General features: G+C 36.5%; 1 protein-coding gene across 1 annotated transcript in view; it reads left to right on the forward strand.

The window, feature by feature from the left end:
- Positions 1-18,841, forward strand: part of RASA2 (RAS p21 protein activator 2) — a 90,726-nt gene that overhangs the window by 8,524 nt on the left and 63,361 nt on the right. Inside the window, exons 3-4 of the mRNA XM_008586689.1 lie at positions 5,609-5,703; positions 15,692-15,768. Of these exons, the coding sequence (XP_008584911.1) occupies positions 5,609-5,703; positions 15,692-15,768 (172 nt within the window). The remainder of the gene's footprint in view (positions 1-5,608; positions 5,704-15,691; positions 15,769-18,841) is intronic.

Consider the following 18,841-nt stretch of genomic DNA (forward strand, 5'->3'; position numbering starts at 1 on the left):
TGAGGGAACCCTCTTTTAAACTTAAGATCTGAGAATGTGTAGTAGTCTAGTCTGGCTCTAAGAGCTTGTTTTTATTTTTAATTATATAAATAGTGTATGGTTATTTTACCTTTTGTAAAGAAATTTTAAATTATGGCATTATAGATAATGCTAAATCACTCTTGACTATTCTCCCCAACCATTCCCCTTTCCAGAGGTAATAATTGTTATCAATATGGGGCATAATTCTTCATATTAGGCATCTTTATATGCTGGGAACAATTAATGCAAAAACTGGATTATGCATTAATTAAAAATCCATAAGAAATTGAAAAGTTAAGGTGTTTTTTACTGCGATATATTTTCCTTAAGTATAGTGTCATCTTTTCTTAAAAAGAAAGAAAAGAGATGAGAAAAACTTTAAGAATATATTTTCATTTCCAGTGAGGATTCTAATAATATTGAAATTAAAACATAAGTATTTTACATCCATGTATTTTCTAGTTATTTTCTTTTTCAAAGGAATCTAGAATTCAAACAAGTAAACTATGGCTATCTTAGCAGACTTTGGCAGTTTTTTTTTTTTTTTTTCTTTCCCATTGGTTCAGATATATATACAGAAAAGAGGATTTCACTAGGATATTGGAGACCTGAATTCCAGTCATCACTCTATCACTATCTCTGTGACATTTAACAAGTAACTTTTCTTTCTTAGGCCTCATTTATCTATAAGATAAGGCTGGGTTTAACATAGCTAAGGTTCTTTCCAACTCTGAATTGTAATTTCTGCTGGCATTTAGTTCTTAAGTCAGATGTACTTGTTAGAAATTGGTTATGGGGCCGGCCCGGTGGCGCACTGGATAAGTGCGCCGCTTGGGAAGCGCGGCGGCGCTCCCGCCCGAGAGTTCAGATCCCACATACAGACCGGTTCCCGCTCACTGGCTGAGCGAGGTGCAGGAGCAACACCGAGGCTTGCGATCCCGTTGCCGGTCCCCGGTCCGGTTCGGGGGCAACACTGAGGGTTGCGATCCGTTGCCGGACACGGAAAAAGACAAAAGACAAAAAAAAAAAAAAAAGAAAAAGAAATTGGTTATGACTACACTTTGGTGTCTTTTCACATAGAGACTATATCAGGTATCTATAGCTACATAACAAAGCACCCCAATATTTAGCATAGCATTATCAGTTTGGGCTGAGCTCAACTGGGTGATGGTTCTGCTGGTTTCACCTGGGGTCACTAATGTGCAGTTATCTGGGAAATTGGGGCTGGATGGTCTGACTCATATGTCTGATAGTTGGTTCTGTCTGTTAGCTGGACCTTCCTCTCCATGTGGTCTCAGGGTTCCAAGAGGTCAAGCCCTACTGCACAGGTGCTTATTAAAAGCCTCTACTTGCATCACATTTGCTGATGTTTCATTGGCAAAAGCAAGTCACATCACTAAACCCAGAGTCAGTTCTGGAGGCAACAACACAAGGGCATAGATACGAGGAAGTGTGATTTACTAGAGGCCATTAATATATTAGTCTACCACAGATACTAAAATGCACTCACCTAAACCCCCAAACACAAGGCTTCTAAGTTCTGCCATTGGCTCTGTTGTTGACTGTCTCCCAGAATTTGTTCAGTCTTCTGGTCCTGTTTCATCTTGTGTAGACAATCACGCTTGTCACTACTTTTATCTTTCAGCCATTTCTATTAGTGCCCAAGTAGAAACAGAACTATCAGAATTTTGCCACTTGGTGATCTGTATCAGGTTGAAATTTCTAAGAATATATTATATCTATAAATGGGGCCCAAGGACAACACAGTACAGTGTTTGATGGCAAGGCAATACTGCTTAAAAGTGGTATTGGAAAGCTAAGAATACTTTTTTTTACTTAAGAGACCAACAAAAGTGATTTCTGTGCCCGCAGTTCCTTTATTTCTTTTTATGTTTCCTCTCGTCTGATTTTAAGGGACTAATACTGCATCTGGTGTGTGTATGTTTGATTTTAAGCTCTGTCTATGAGTTTGTCAGGACAGTGGGGAAAAGAAATAGTACCATTAAATGATTTATTGGGAAGTTTGTTTCTGGGTAATTATTTTGATGTTGGTGATTTCATGGTGAAATAATGAGTTAACTTTGTTTAAAATAGTAAACACTAATGTAAAACAATCTGTGGGACCATTAGAGGCACAGAATGGGTTTTTAAGATCATTAGAGCTAAAAGTTATTTCTGATGCATAGGAGGCAAATCAGATGTAGTGAATTCAAATAATTTCCTCAAAATTACACAGCTAATAAATAATAGAATTGACTCTAGGCTGTGGAATTAGTATCTGTGTTGGAAGGAACATGAACAGACATACCTTGGTTTGAATATCTGACTTCAGTGCTTGATAGTGGGCAGGATTTTTAAATAGCTTTCCTCATCTGTAAGATGGTGATTATGCTCTCTACCTCCAAGATTGTTAGGAAGATTAAATAAGAATTTTAAGAAAATATGTAAGAATGTCTTCTATCTGGTAAATATTCAGTAAGTGCTGTAACAGGCTGCCTACCTTTTATACTTAATGCCTGCCATTTTAACTAGTGATAGCTCAAACAGCAAATAAGAATCATGAGGCATTTTTTTCTGTGATGCTTTTTTTTTTGTCTTCATTTATATTTCAGTTCATTCTTCCCTTCCCTGTCCCTAACTTCTCCCTCCCCATTTAACCCACTTCCTTCCCATTCACCCTCTCACTGTTTTTTGTCTTTTATTCTCTCTCTCTCTTCCCCCCACCCCTGCCCTGTGTTATTCCCTATGGCTGATGACATATATATATTTTTAGTATGTTATATTGCCTAATAAATTGCTGGACATGTTGTACGTATCCTACTACATAATGACTTCAGATGTTTTTATTTGTTATTTTTTATTAACAGTTTTTCTGGCTTCTTGAGATCATGTGCTCTTTCTTCTCTGCTTCTTCAGGCCAGCTAGCCTCATGCAACTAAATCTTTACATATCAGAAACTGATATCTTAAAAAGGAACATAAGAATAAGAGCTGGCAATAAAATCGCAAGTTCTTCTCAACTTACAAATGGCTTATTTATGCCCCTAGTCAGAGAAGGGTTTCCATCTCATAGGACAAGAACCATTCAACTCTTTAGTGACAATGAGTATCATGATCACAAAATATGGAGGACTAGGAGGAAGAGGAGCCTTGCTTCCGGAACTTTTTTTTTTTTTTTTTTAAACCTGTGAGGCTAAGAGAGGATTCCCTTGGGGGAAGGCACCTATGATAGAGAAGATGTATTTCCAGTGATATGAGTTGAGTGATAAATAGGACGGGTAGACTTCTACTCTAGTTTTTAGAAGCATTATTGGAGGAACCTGGAAATTATATCACAATTAAAGCGTGCCATTATGTTTAGACTTTTTCTGGGGAGAGCACAGAAAAGACACATAGCTACAAAAATTCTTAAAGAGGGGGGGTGGTTCCCAAAAGGTTAGAATTTCCCCTATAGGATGTTCTATATGTACATACATTATTTATTTTTTAAGTATCAAGTTGTTATGCATTGCCTTAGTATTTTATTTATATCTGATGTGGAATCAATGGTAATTGGAAATATTTGATAGAATTTTGACAGTTACAATCATTTGTACCACACAATATTGACTACTTTGTCATAATTTTGTGTTCCAAACCATTCCTGAGATTATATTGATTTGCCAGGAATTTGATATAATTTATTGGTAAAACATATTCTTTGTATGATTTGTCTCTTAACCTAAACTCCTTCAGCAGTATAAGGATATTTGGTGTTCTAGTCAGTGCCTGAATTCTGTTCTTGGCTTTTAATCTGTATATTCAGTACTAAAAGAATTTCTGTTTCCCCATCCTTTTTATTATAAATTTGACCAAAAGGAACTAAAATAATATAATTGATTTGAATCAATTATAAATGCTAATATATTCACATGAAGATTTTGATTTTCACATTAGATTTTATCCAAAATATTGAAAAGAAAGTTGAGAAAATTCATACCTGTTGTTAAGGGTCAATTTATTAATTTTTAAATATTACATGTTTTAAACTTCATGTATTAAATACAGTTAATGAATTTTCAATGTGTCATTTTAATTATATTAGTACAGTTGCCACTCTATAATAAAAATATAGCTATGTGTTTTAATATTTTCTTTAAAATTACACATATGTAGGTGATCTTTATAAGTTTGAATTCCAGGTCATAAATGGGAAAGTAAGCTTATTAAAAACTGTAATATGGTTAAATTTTTTAAATAACAGCTTTATTAAGATGTAATTCACATACCAAAATTCATTCTATTAAAGTGTACATCATGTTTACAACTTTTTCTTCAGTGGTTCCGAAAAAGAATCATATACATTAGAGAGAGAGAGAGAGAGAGACATGTAAAATGTTAACAATTAGGGAATCTGGGTAGAGAATTTGGAAGTTTTGTGTACTGTTCATGCAACTTTTCTCTAGGTTCAAAATGATTTCAAATAAAATATTTTTTAAATGGAAAAAAAGTGTATGATGAAGTGATTTTTAGTATATTCACAGAATTGTGTGACCATCACCACTGTCTAATTCCAGAATAAAAATTTAGGCCTAGTTTTTTTGTGTTTGTTTTCCTATCATTCCTTTCCTTTTCACTTGATACACAAGAGCATATCTTGACAGAAAAATTTCTTTACAGTTTTCTTAAAGTTTTCACATGTTGAACTAAAACACCATCGTGAAAAGATATAAAGTATAATTAGGGCACTTAAAATGAAAACTCTTATTTGACGAAAAGAAAGTGAACAACTTGTAACTTTACTGTATGTCCTTTGAGCTTTTGTGTAGAATCTTGGAATAAATTGTCACTCATATCAAAACTCTGTCTGCTTCTTAAAACATGAATTGAGGAAGGAAATGCTTTGTACCAACATGGCAAATACTTCATTATAATAACATCTCTTTCTCTTCCTCTCATGCTACTTTGTTCATTGTACTGTATCTTTCTCTGAAAGGTAGATACTCTTTAGGGATTTGCCTGAATTTTTGTTTGCAAGGAACCAACATAATCAGTGTTGGCAATGTTTTGATTAAAGCAAATTTTTAATAATAAAATTGTTCTAATCTTCCATAATTTTCAAGTCAGTTTTCACGTTTATTAATGATGTATGATACTGTTTTTCCTTGTCTCTTAATTGGAACTTATACACTCTTTCTAAATGCATGTAGCTGCTCAAAATTTACCAAAACATATGGTTATTCATACTGTTAAAGAATTGGGAAGATTAGTTTGCACTACCATTGTACATTGCTTTTTACACTGACTGTATTCTCGGTTAAGACATGAGATCTGAATAAGTACTAAAAAATGCAGCTGCATGTAAATACAACTGAGTTTTTGTCTAATACCCTGATTCAAAATGACCCAGAGAAGGGTCTGCCAAGGGGCAAGGGGAAATGAGACATTTTTTCAATCTTTAGAATATAGAAAAATGCCTTGTAAAAATGGATTTTTTGTCAGTAGGTACAAATTATTTAAAAATATTTTCTACAAAGTATATCAGTGCCAGTGAGACTTAGAATCATACAAAATATGTTTTCTCATATTGTTTTACTTATTTTCTGTAGGAAAAGTAGCCATCAAAAAAGAAGACTTGTGTAACCACAGTGGCAAAGAAACTTGGTATTCATTACAGCCTGTTGACTCCAATTCAGAGGTTCAGGTAAATATTAATGCTTATGTAATGCAAGAGATTGTCACACAAAAAAAATGAGTAAAAATGAACTAATTATACTAGTTCATGTAGGTAGAACTTATTATACCTTATTTTAAATTCTGGTACCAAATATTATAGACCTTTGGGTAATACAGAACTGGAAGGAAATAGCTTTGTCATGTGAATTTAAGAATAATGTGTGTGCATATGCATGTGTGTGAGTTTGGATAGAATATATTAGGAAGAACATTTTTTTTCCTGCCTTAGTTCTTCTGTTTCAGTCACAGTAACAAATTGTTAATATTTTTTAGAAAGGAAAATGTTTTAACAGAAAATATATGTTTTATTAACTCTGAGAAGAATCCCTGTAAGTCTGTGATTTCATCTGTTCTGATCAGGATGCTCCGTTTACTCTCTAATAAGCTAAACTTGGGAAAATGTTATTCGTTCAAACCATGCCTGAATCCATCATACAGAGGCTTCATTCCCACATTCACCCTTCATGTTGTTCACCTGTCTTTTTATTTGAAAGGGTATTATTATTATTTTTAATCTCCTCTTTCCTCTTGCCAAAATAAGAGGCCTTTTGCAGATTCTATGTGAGTAAAGATGTGATATTTAGCCACATAGCTGAAGTTTCTGTTTGTTTTGAGAAAGCCTGAGTTGCTCTTAGAAATCATTATTTCTATCTAAAGGGAATTTTTTTGTAACCCTATTTATTTATAAAATATGGAAAGGATTGTGAAACCATTTCCCGAGGGCATAACTGCAAGCAGGATTCTTCCTCTCTAAAAGAAGTTATAATTTGCTACTGTGACTCAAACAGAAGTTTAAGACAAGAAAAAAATGCTGCACACACATCCACAGATAATTTGCAAATAAAGTTCCTGTGTCTCCTCTCAAGCGTTCTTTTTGGTTCTTAATTCTTAATTCTCAAAAATTATTTGTAAACCAAAACCCCTTCTTAAATACAAAATATAACTAATACTTTTTCTGTTTTATCCACTTTATCCCATTTTAATATTCTTTTCTTTCCATTTAATGATAACTATTATTCAGATCTCAGTTATACAGTATTGTAAATGATCCAGGTGAGAGGCATTGTGAGGAAGTGGAAAGGGTTTAAATTAGAAGTCAGAAAATTTAGGTCCTAGTTTTTGTGTGTGGTTGCTTTAATGTCCTTGAATTTCATTTCTATAAAATAGGAATAAAAGTTGCCATGTTTGACTCATACAGTTGTAAGAATTAAGTGAAATATCTTTAAGAGCATTTTAAAAGCTGCTAGTTGCTATGCAGGTATAAAATGTTATGTTTGCCATCAGTTGATCTGGTAGCTATTTCCTTATCACACCTTTACCAAAAGGCAGATATTTAAAGTACCAGTTTTTCTTTTTAATAGTTTTAACAAAAGGCAAGATAAGAAAAGGCTTTGAAAATTTGGTCTGAAATGAAATTTAAGGATTATTTTAAGATGTAGTTTATTAAGTGCATTCTTCTTATAACCAGTGTTAATTTGCTAAAGGATTTAAGGACTCCAGCTATCAAAAATCAGAAATCTATTTACAATACTTTTTGTATAATTCTTGGAGATTGTATTAGAGATTAATACTGGGACATTGGCTTTTAGTTGATGGTATATATAAAACTCATCTCTGAAACATAAAAATACTGGAAGCAGCATTTACCTATTAGATATAATATTGAAGTTTTAAAATTTGCTATGTTATTTTCATGACCATGAGTTATTAATCTTTATAGCTCTTTTGTCTTAAATGATATTTAATTAGTAAGGTTTACCCACTCTTTAAAATAAATTTTAGAAGGAAGTGTACTTTAACAGGGAGAGGGGTAACACTTTTCAAGTTAATATGGTATCATTGGGAGTATTGTTGTCTGACTCCAGAACTCATCTGGGAATACTGAATTAACTTTGTGAGTCTAGAAAAGATAGAAAGGCAGCACATGGTTCATACAGATCCTACTTTGTTAATAAATTTTTTCACCTGCATAAACTTTATAAAATTTTACAAAAATATTACGAGAAATAAGAGCTGTTGATGGGGCATTTGGAGAAAGCTGTGAGACAAATTGAATTCAGCAGAAACTCAATCTAATAATTACTGTTAATAATTATAACAGTATCTACCAAGCACAGTACTAAGTACTTAATGTACGTTATCTAATTTAATCTTCAGAATAGCATTATGAGGTAGGTAGTAGTATTATCTCCATTTTAGAAATAAGGCAAATGGGACTCACAGAGGTTAAATGACTTTTACAAAGTCACAGAACTTCTAGGTGGAGCTGTGATTCCAACAGAGATTTGTCTGATTCTAAAACCCCTAATGACAGTGCTTTACTACCTTTCACTATTCTATATTGTTAGTCATAAAAAGCCTTCAGTAGATTAGGAGGTTCACTTCAGTAGCTCCTGTGTAGAAGGAACAGAAGCCTACACAAATTAGCTCAAAAAAAAGGTGAGGGGGCATTAGAAAGTTCTTAGAGAGCTTCTTGGAATGTAATTATAAGAACTTTACATGGTCAGTGTGAGCTAGAAAGTTGTCAGGTATTCAGAGAGGAGCTGCATCTTAAGTGGAGGTTAGGGACAATACAGTAGATAAAATTCATGTAGGTTAAAATTGTTTTTGAAAATATTTTAATTTCTCATCAAGTACACTAAAGTATAGAGTGGTTGGTTTTGGTTGACTGCCACATAAAATAATTGGCTTGTGTTTGGAGTTATGGTGAATGAAAAATATATACTTTATCTTTCAACTGCAGTGCAGCAGTAGATACTGCAAGAGGCATATGGGAACTGAGACTCACTGGTTCGTTTCTTCCTACTTATATGATCACCTGTGCTCAATGAGTATAATTGAGTACTCACTGTTTAGGGTTTTTTCTTTCCCTTTTATTTTGCAAAGTGAATAGTTTTTTGTTTTTTGGTTTTTTTTTAAAGATGACCGGTAAGGGGATCTTAACCCTTGACTTGATGTTGTCAGCACCATGCTCACCCAGTGAGCTAACTGGCCGTTCCTATATGGGATCCGAACCTGTGTCCTTGGTGTTATGAGCACCACACTCTCCCGAGTGAGCCATGGGCCGGCCCGCAAAGTGAATAGTTTTTTGTTTTTTGGTTTTTTTTTAAAGATGACCGGTAAGGGGATCTTAACCCTTGACTTGATGTTGTCAGCACCATGCTCACCCAGTGAGCTAACTGGCCGTTCCTATATGGGATCCGAACCTGTGTCCTTGGTGTTATGAGCACCACACTCTCCCGAGTGAGCCATGGGCCGGCCCGCAAAGTGAATAGTTAATGTATGTTTTCTCTCTGTCTTTCTCTTTCATTTTAATAACTACTGGCTTTCCAAATTAAAAGGAAAGAAAAAAACACCATTTAATGATGAGATTTCATTGTATTCTTTTTGTATGTCTGATGAGTCGTATGTCTCTTCTTTTGCTTCTCTCTGTAAATCTACTCCAGTCTCTTATTGACAGCTAAAAAATGCCATGGCAGTCTTTGAGTCTGTGTAACCAGACAGCCTCCTTGCCGTCTAAGATCTGACTTAGTTATCTGCCACAATTTAGAGAGAGAATTTGGCCAAACTTGAGTCAGATGTCCACTGCAATCTAATTTGATGTGATTGGAGGAAAAGTCACAGTAGGATAGTCCATTTTGGAGCTTTGGGTAGACATGTTCCCTAAAGGAAGAAATGATTGGCATCTCTCCCTCAGAGGGAAAGATGTTTGATTTCCTAGCTCTACCACTAATTGGCCTTTGAACCCACGTAGTTGCTAACCTGTTGTTGTCTGAGGATCTTTATCTATGAAGTAAGAACTTCAGTATAAGGGGTTTCCTTTGCTCTTGAAGTTCCAGGAAAGTAAAATGCAGAAACATAATTAAGCCCTCAAAAGAAAAAAATCTCAATAGTAGTAAATGTGTTTTATGCCAAAACAGTTGAAAAAATAAGTGCAATAAGCTCTTACCTGGAATTGTCTCCTTGATGCTTTATTATTGTTGTTAATAATAATTATTTTCAGTTTTCTTTTCAGAAGTTCAAAATATCATTAGTAATATTTTATGAGTGTGTTATTCTCCCTTTTAAAAATTTCATTTTATTTTTTGGCTTGATTCTACCTTTTGCAATTTTTCCCTCTGGGTTGAGCCATTCTCTTCTCAACCCACTCTAATCTGCCTTCAGACTTCACAGTGGGTCAGAGGAAGAACACAAATGACTCTCGTTACCAAGAACATTGTGTCACTAAGTCTACTAGACATTTTTCAGTTCTCCTCTTACTTGACTTTTTATCAGCTTTTGATACTGGTGACCATTCCTTCCATTTTGAAATATTTTCTGTCTTAGTTTCTGGTCCTGCTTACAGTTCTGGTTATCATCCAACTTCACTTGGTATTCTGTCTCCATATTCTTTGCCACATAGTTGAAGTCAATATGGATTGTGCTGGTGCCTTCTCCTGTAAATACTCTTTTGACTTCAGTGATCTGCAGCCATGCTATTAGCTATTAGGTCATGGAACTTGCAAGAAACTTTAAGTATTTTTTCCTTTATTTCTTAGGTACTGTGATAAAGAGCATGCTTTACATAAGACTGATTAAACCAAATCTGCTATATGGAGTAGTTGCTGCTCTCATTAATTAAGTGTGTCTCACACAACTTGTACAAGCAGTAAATCTAGATGTACTGTCAATCAGGTCCTCTTGATACAATTACTTAGTTAATAAGTCTTTACCAACAAGCTTATCTTGAATTTCTAGATTATGCCATAAGTTATTGATTGTTTTATAGTTTTTTAAAAATATGTCCTCTGCCTTACCTGTTTAAACAAGCATTTAAAAAGAAATGCAATAATTATGACTAATAACACATACACCTTTTTTTAACATTCCTGATTAAGACATAATGAGTGTAAAAACATATTTATTGTTGCAGATTGATTTTTTAAAAAACTTTATTTGTAAATTTGTATACACAACAAATGAATGAACCATTCTAGATCATATTAAATACTTCTTTAAGTAGAAAAACAAATCTCTCCATAAAGAATTGCCGTTACCAAAACAGGTATTAAATAAAACCTTTATTTTGTTTTTCTTCTGGCAGGGAGTTGTGTCCAAAACAATTAACAGAGGTAATTTCTATATATAAAAACATCTGTCAGAAATTTAGAAGTTGGGATTTTTTCCCCTACGTAAAAAATTTTTTTTTATCAATTGAAACATACTGAGGTTTTTGTGTGGAAATGGTTGTTAAAATGTACTGTTTTATGGTAAAAAAAAAAAAAAAAAGTTTAGACTTCAGAGGATTTTAAGTGTGTGCATTGTGTTTTGTCCAAATATCTTTATTCATCTGAGTTTTCCAAACATATGCAGAAATTTACATGGTATCTTTTATATGGTACCAAGAATATACATAATATAAAATTGAAATCATCACAGATATATCTGTGTAAAATTAATTGAAAAAGTTAGCCTGTAAAATAGTAAACCTTCAGACAGTTCCACAATAAAGTTAGTTCCCAGAAATGTTGCTTAGTACAAAGTAATATGGTATCATAACTCCATGTATCAACCTAATGTAATCAGTGCTATGAAATTCATGTAGAGTAAAGCCTTCCAAGAATTTGGTTTATTTTTAACTAAAAGTATACAATACAGTGCCAGATATCTGATCTTTCAACATTTTCTGACATATATGAAAAGTATATTGTCATTGGCCCTCCTTTAGGAGATTGAATAATAAGAAAGCAGTTGTGGACCAAATCACGTTGCATGTTTATCATTAAACATAGTACCTCGTCAGAATCTTATTGTTGCTTCTTTGTAGCTAATGTCTCTGTTTTCTGTGGTTACTTTTAGGATTTTTTCTTTATCTTCTGTTTTCAGCGATTTTGCCATGCTGTGCCTAGGTGTGGTTTACTTTATATTTATCTTACTTGTGTGTTCCTAGGACTTCTTGAATCTGTGGATTGATGTCTTTTATCACTTTTGGAAAATTCCAAGCAATTATTCTTCATCAACTTTTTTTCCTGTCCTGTTTTTTCTCTTCTCTGCCTGTATTCCAATGACATGAATAATAGACTACTTCACTATGTCTCATATTTCACATATGTCTCTTTCCCTCTCTGTGCATCATTGTGGATATTATCTTTAAAAAAGTTTTTAATTGGGGCGGCCCGGTGGCGCACTGGAGAGTGCGCCGCCTGGGAGCGCGGGGGCGCTCCCGCCGAGGGTTCGGATCCCATGTGGAGACCGGTTCCCGCTCACTGGTTGAGTGTGGTGCGGGCGCAACACCGAGGGTTGCGATCCCGTCGCTGGTCCCTGGTGCGGGCGCGACACCGAGAGTTGCGATCCCGTTACCGGTCAGTAAAAAAGACAAAAAGGAAAAAAAAAAAGTTTTTAATTGGGGCGGCCCGGTGGCGCACTGGAGAGTGCGCCGCCTGGGAGCGCGGGGGCGCTCCCGCCGAGGGTTCGGATCCCATGTGGAGACCGGTTCCCGCTCACTGGTTGAGTGTGGTGCGGGCGCAACACCGAGGGTTGCGATCCCGTCGCTGGTCCCTGGTGCGGGCGCGACACCGAGAGTTGCGATCCCGTTACCGGTCAGTAAAAAAGACAAAAAGGAAAAAAAAAAAGTTTTTAATAGCTATTTTAAACTCTGCCACTGAATTTTAATATCTGCATTTCCTATAAATCTACTTTTGTCATTTTTTTATTCTCTCAGTTTTTGGTCTTCTGATGTGTTCAGTAATTTTTGATGAAATGCTGGACATTGAAATATGAAATATGTTGGAGATAATTTGAGATTCTGAATTTTTTTTTCCTCCAGGGATTTATGATGCCTCATTGGCAGCTTCTGTTTGCATCTCATTGGCCAGAACTGCATTGTATAACTATCCTTAGCCACTATCCCTCGCCTCAAGTGAGGCTTAAAAATGTCATATTTTGCTAGACTCATAACTGCCCCTCCAAAAATTAAAAAAAAAAGATTTTTTTCCCAATCTATAAAATGATGACAATTATAAGTAAAACTAAACGTTTGTGTGAAAATAGGAAAATTAGATAATTTTTCTAAAATGTTTACAGATTTGGATTTATTACACTAAAAAACATCTTTAAATAATTTAAAGGTTTTGTTCATTTTTTCTTTACTAAAAAGTAACACAGTAGTAGTAGAAACTTTGAAAATAGGGGCTGGCTGGTTAGCTCAGTTGGTTAGAGCATGTATTTTTAACACCACGGTCAAGGGTTTTTGGATTCCTGTGCTGGCCATTTGCCAAGAAAAAGAAAAAGAAGAATAAAGAATAGTAGAAACTTTGAAAATCTAGATTGGTAGTATAAACTTTGAAAATCTAGAGCAAAAAAGAAAAGAGAATTTTCTGAAATCCAAATAATGAAAGGTAACTTCTATCATTATTTCAATAGATGGTCTTGTAGTAATACTGTACATACATACGTATATACATATACACCTTTTTTTTTTTAACAAGTTAACGTTATATTATAAACCCAATTTTGTAACTTGTTTCTTTTACTAAGTATTATGTACATATTTCTATGTTAAAGTATACAATGAGGTAATGTTTTACTGTTTAGAGATTATAATTTCCTTAATTTAACTCATAATGCCCTTTAATTTTAGTGTTCCACCCTAATAGTCTGTGTCTTGTGTCTGCTTGTTCTTTCCCTACACTTTTCTTGACCGTGTTAATACACAATTATGTTATTGTTGACTAATACCCAAGGAATGTTCTGTTTACCAGTCAGTGGGAGTAAAGAACATATTTGGTAGGCTCTGACTCAATGATAATGATTCCTGGTAGAATCCCATTAAATACCTTTTTATGTCTAGGCTTGCCTTGATATACAATACTATGATTTTAGTTGTGAATAAAATGATTATTCTTTTTTCTCTTCTATTTTAATGGTTTTTATTGTTTTAGAAATAGAGTAGATCCTAGACATTTCCTGAGACAAGTTGTTAGCAGACAGTTTCTCCCACAAAGTGCATACATGTTAAAATATTAATACTGCTTTGAGATGCAGATGTCTGTGCCATTAACTAGACTCCCTTGCTAGCCTGGTAACACACACATGCTGGCATGATAGAAAACCAAATTCTAATTGAGTAATATTATAAATTACTACATATTATGGACCTTCAAGGGCACTCTTGAATAGTAGAGGTTGTAAACAGTAAATGCAGTGATAACGTAAGACCTAGCTTATAAATTATATATGCTTTTGTAAATATTTGTACCTAGATTCTTAGTGGAAGATCTGTTTAATTTGGTCCAGCTCCACCTAACTGCTAAGTTTACTACTACTGATGCCTTTGTTGCTTTAGAGCTTAGCTTTCTTGTGCAAACTTTTGTTAGGATCCATCAGTATTTATTGTTCATCACTTACTATCCATCTAACCCTGAGCTTTGTACCTGGTGTATCTGAGATTCATTATTTTATGTCAATTCCCTGTAAAATAGTGAGGGTGATTCAGGTTAGGTTTCTGTGAAAGAATCTGTGAAAATGGTTGTTGCAAAGAGAAGTAGTGACTAGATAACTAACTTTCTTACCTCTGATGAAATCACTCATGTCATCAGCCCCTAGACATCACACTCCTGAAAACTCCACTTGGCACCATAGGAATTTGTCTTGTCAGCTGGGTGGACGTAATCGAGCATTGATTCTTAATGAGTTTAAAATTGCTCATCACCAGTGGCAGGGTAGAAATATCAAGCTCTAGATTATACTGTTAAGCTTTTGTTTCTCGAGAAGTTGATAGTTTGAATTCCTTAATTTTTTTTTTTTTTTTGTCTTTTGTCTTTTTCCGTGTCCGGCAACGGATCGCAACCCTCAGTGTTGCCCCCGTACCGGACCGGGGACCGGCAACGGGATTGCAAGCCTCGGTGTTGCTCCCGCGCCTCGCTCAGCCAGTGAGCAGGAACCGGTCTGTATGTGGGATCCGAACCCTCGGGCGGGAGCGCCGCCGCGCTTCCCAAGCGGCGCACTATCCAGTGCGCCACCGGGCCGGCCCCAAATTCCTTAATTTTTAAAAATTCATCTATTAATGGCCATTTAAGAAAGGACTTCTGTTATTTTGGTATCCTGTCTTTCCATCAATGCTCCTGGCCAAATATGAGGGTACTTCAAATAGTTCATGGAAAACTAGAATTAAAAGATAATACAGGGCCGGCCCTGTGGCTCACTTGGGAGACTGTGGCACTGGTAACGCTGGGGCCGCGGGTTCAGATCCTATATAGGGATGGCTGGTGCGCTCACTGGCTGAGCGTGGTGCAGACCTCACCATGCTGAGGGTTGTGATCCCCTTACCGGTCAAAAAAAAAAAAAAAAGATAATATAAATCTTGTTATCTTTTGTTTATTGTCTCCCCAGCTAGATTGTAAGCTTCTTATAAATAGTGACAGTGTCTTAGACATCTCTGGATTCCTACCCGTTCCACAATGCCTCCTAAACCATAATAGATATTCCATAAATCTTTATTGTTTGATAAAAGTAAATATTGATAGATTGAGTTTTACTGGCTTTAACTTAGTTTTATTGTTTTAGAATTATGTGATTTCTCTGTCTTCTACTGCCTTTGTTCTTATTGCTGGTTTATCTTTTCTGGAACAAGCATCCTACATTTTATCATTTGATTTCATTTCACATATTCCTAAAACATAAGTGTTTATTTTTAATCTATGATAATTGAGGTAAATAAATATTTCTTGAACTGGGCATAAAATTCATAAATTTAAGTACAATGTTTGATATGAGCATTTTTGTCTTATTTTTCAGAACTTTGATTTATGTTGTTGGTTATTAGTCATTTAACAAGTATTTAGTGTGGGCAAAGCCACATGCTAGTGGTCAGTGGATAATTAAATATTTTGGGTACCTTTTGAAAAAGTACATACCTTTAACTAATATTTTCTCAATAAGATAAGACTACTCGGTTTATAATTTTTTTGTCATTATAGGGTAAAGTTCACCTTGAATTAAAACTGAATGAACTGATAACAGAGAATGGAACTGTGTGCCAGCAGCTTGTTGTACAGTAAGTATGTTTCTTTTACAAAAATCAACTAGAAATAACTTTCCATTTTGAATTCTTTGGGTCTTAAGCCAACTCCTTATTTTAAATACTTCAGAAGCTTTTTTCAGAAATGAAACTCTACTATATTATTTCTTTATTAAGTTGATTTACAATTTTTTTTCTCATGTCTAGTCTACTCAGCTTATGGTGAGTCGTTAATTCATTCAACCAATATTTACTGAATGTGGGTTTAATGAGATATATAAGCATTAGAGTATTATAGGATCACAGATAAGGGTATCTAACTACCTGGCAGTGGAGAGTTGGAAAGACTTCCTAGAGGAGGTCCTCTAGAAAATCTCATACACAGAACAGAGCTTTAGAGACCATGGGGCTAGAACTAAATGCCCACACTGAGATTGTCAGTATTGTTTCTCACCTACTTTGAATTCCTTTTTACCTCTTCCATCCTCAGATCATTTTCTATCTCCAGACAACTATTCTAGAAATCTTCTGTTCTAGCCCAATTTTCTACTTCTTGCCTCCCTTCCAAACCCCTTATTCTGTGTTATCAACAAACTTCTAGATATTTTGTCTGTCTTTGCCTTAGCTGTTATATGAATGTCCCCTGAGGTACTGGGTTATTTCTCCAGCCTTCTCAGTCAGAAGCTGTTTTTCTGTCATATACACCACATTCTTTAGGGCCAGAGTGTAGAGTAGATGTTACTCTCTTTATTTCTGCTCCAGACTTTAACTTATTCTCCTAATTGTGAAAACCCTAGGTGAGGCATTCTCTCTCTCTCTCTCTCTCTCTCTCTATATATATATATATATATATAATACTATACATAGCATTATTTATTTAGTTATTTTTTTCTAAACTCTTTGAAAGTTGCATACATTAGGACCCTTTATCCCTTAATATATATCAGTGTTTATTGCCTAAGAAGAAGGATATTCTCTAAACTCCAGTATAGTAACCAAACTCAGTAAATTTAACATTGTTACAATACTTATATCTAATCTATAGTTATATTCTGATACTTTAATCTACAATTATTATATTCCAATTTTGTCAACTATTCCAGTTATGTTCTTTATGGCGTTTTTTTTTCCTTCCAAGAAAGGATCTATTTCAAGATCATGTATTATGTTTAGTTGACATGTCTTTTTAATCTCTTTTAGCCTGGAATAGTTTTTAGCTTTTCTTTTTCTTTCATGGTATTGACATTTTTGAAGAATATGGTCTAGTTAGTTTTTTAGGGTTCTTCAATTTGGTTTATCTACTAAAAACAGTTTAAGATATTTGGTTGCAGTTTTTTTCCCTCTAGACTGAGAGCATACAGTGAAAGTACTTGTGTTAGGCCATCTCCTACTATTCCCTCCCCTACTTCAGTTTGGTTATAATAGTCATTTAAAATATAGTTAGTTGGGTTGGGTTTTTTTTTTTTTTTTTGTCTTTTTGTCTTTTTTCCGTGTCCGGCAACGGATCGCAACCCTCAGTGTTGCCCCCGTACCGGACCGGGGACCGGCAACGGGATCGCAAGCCTCGGTGTTGCTCCCGCGCCTCGCTCAGCCAGTGAGCGGGAGCCGGTCTGTATGTGGGATCCGAACCCTCGGACGGGAGCGCCGCCGCGCTTCCCAAGCGGCGCACCACCCAGTGCGCCACCGGGCCGGCCCCAGGTTGGGTTTTTTTTTAATTTTATTTATTTATTGAATCAAAATCAATTATACATATTTTGGGGGTTGAACATTGAGATATGTTGATTAAATCAATATTGCTAGCATATATATTGTTACAAATCATAATTATTCTTTATGCCCCTTTTGCAATCTCTCACCTTCCCCCATTCCCTCTCCCTCCCCCCTCTAATTGCCCTAGATTACTTCCCTCATTCTGAAAGAATAATGGTTACTCTGTTAATTTGTTGCCTAGATGATCTGTCCAATACTGAGAGATGTGATCAGGTCCCCCAATATTATCATAGAGCAGATGCTTCTTCTGTCACTCTGAAATGGGTTTTGTGGAAAGAGACATCCTCTTCTTTTCTTTGTCTCTGCTGGTGACTCTTCTTGTATGAATGCACTCCAGTGGTTGGCGGGCCCTCTGTGTGGTAGGTGTGGCGTCTAGCCACTTTTGCAGCAGCCATGGTTATTGTGGTGGCTGTGGTGGGCCATCCACGTGGAGGTGCTATTTTTGGTATGCTCCTTGGCACTGGTGGTATGCCTGGTTGTGGCGTGTGTTTGGTCCCCTTCTCCATGCCTCAGGTCCCTGGGTAGGCCCCAAGGCATTGGTGCCATGTGCCTAGTTATGGGAGAGGGGTCTAGTCCCGTTCTTCATGTCCTGTGTCCCTGGACGGGGCCCCAAGGTGCTAGCGCGGTGTGCCTGTGTGAGGGAGTGCAGTCTGGCCCCCTTCTCCATGCCCCAGGTCTCTGGGTGGGCCCCACGGTGCTGGCATGCTGGTTGTGGAAGAGAGGTCCAGTCCCCTTCTTCATACCTCGGTACGCAGGCGGGCCCCAAGGTGCTGGCGTTTTGTGCCTGCTGTGGGAGGAGGATCCAGTCCCTGGGTCCATACTTCAGGTCACTGGGTAGGACCTGAGGCACTGGCTTGGTGTACCTGGTTGTGGGATGGTGCTCTGGTCCCCTTCTCTATGCCCTCGGTCCCGGGGTGGGTTCCGAGGTGCTGGCATGTTGTACCTAGTTGTGGAGGGTGGTCCAATCCCCAACTCCATACCCTGGGTCCCTGGGTGGGCCCCAAGGCGCTGGATCAGTGTCCCTGGTTGTGGGAGGGTGGTCCAGTCCCCTTCTCCATGCCCTGGGTCCCTGGGTGGGGCCCAAGGTGCTGGCATGGTGTGCCTGGTTGTGGGAGGAGGGTCTGGTCCCCTTTTCCATGCCTCAGGTCCCTGGGTGGGCCCTGAAGTGCTGGCTCAGAGTGCCTGGTTGTGGGAGAGAGGTCTGGTCCCTGACTCCCTACCCCAGGTCCCTGGGTGGGCCCCAAGGCACTGGCTCAGTGTGCCTGGTTGTGGGAGAGAGGTCTGGTCCCCTTCTCCATGCTTCAGGTCCCCAGGCTAGCCCCGAGGCACCGGTGCAGTT

Source organism: Galeopterus variegatus, unplaced genomic scaffold, assembly GCF_000696425.1.
Source record: "Galeopterus variegatus unplaced genomic scaffold, G_variegatus-3.0.2 Scaffold111, whole genome shotgun sequence".
Taxonomy (NCBI): Eukaryota; Metazoa; Chordata; class Mammalia; order Dermoptera; family Cynocephalidae; genus Galeopterus; species Galeopterus variegatus.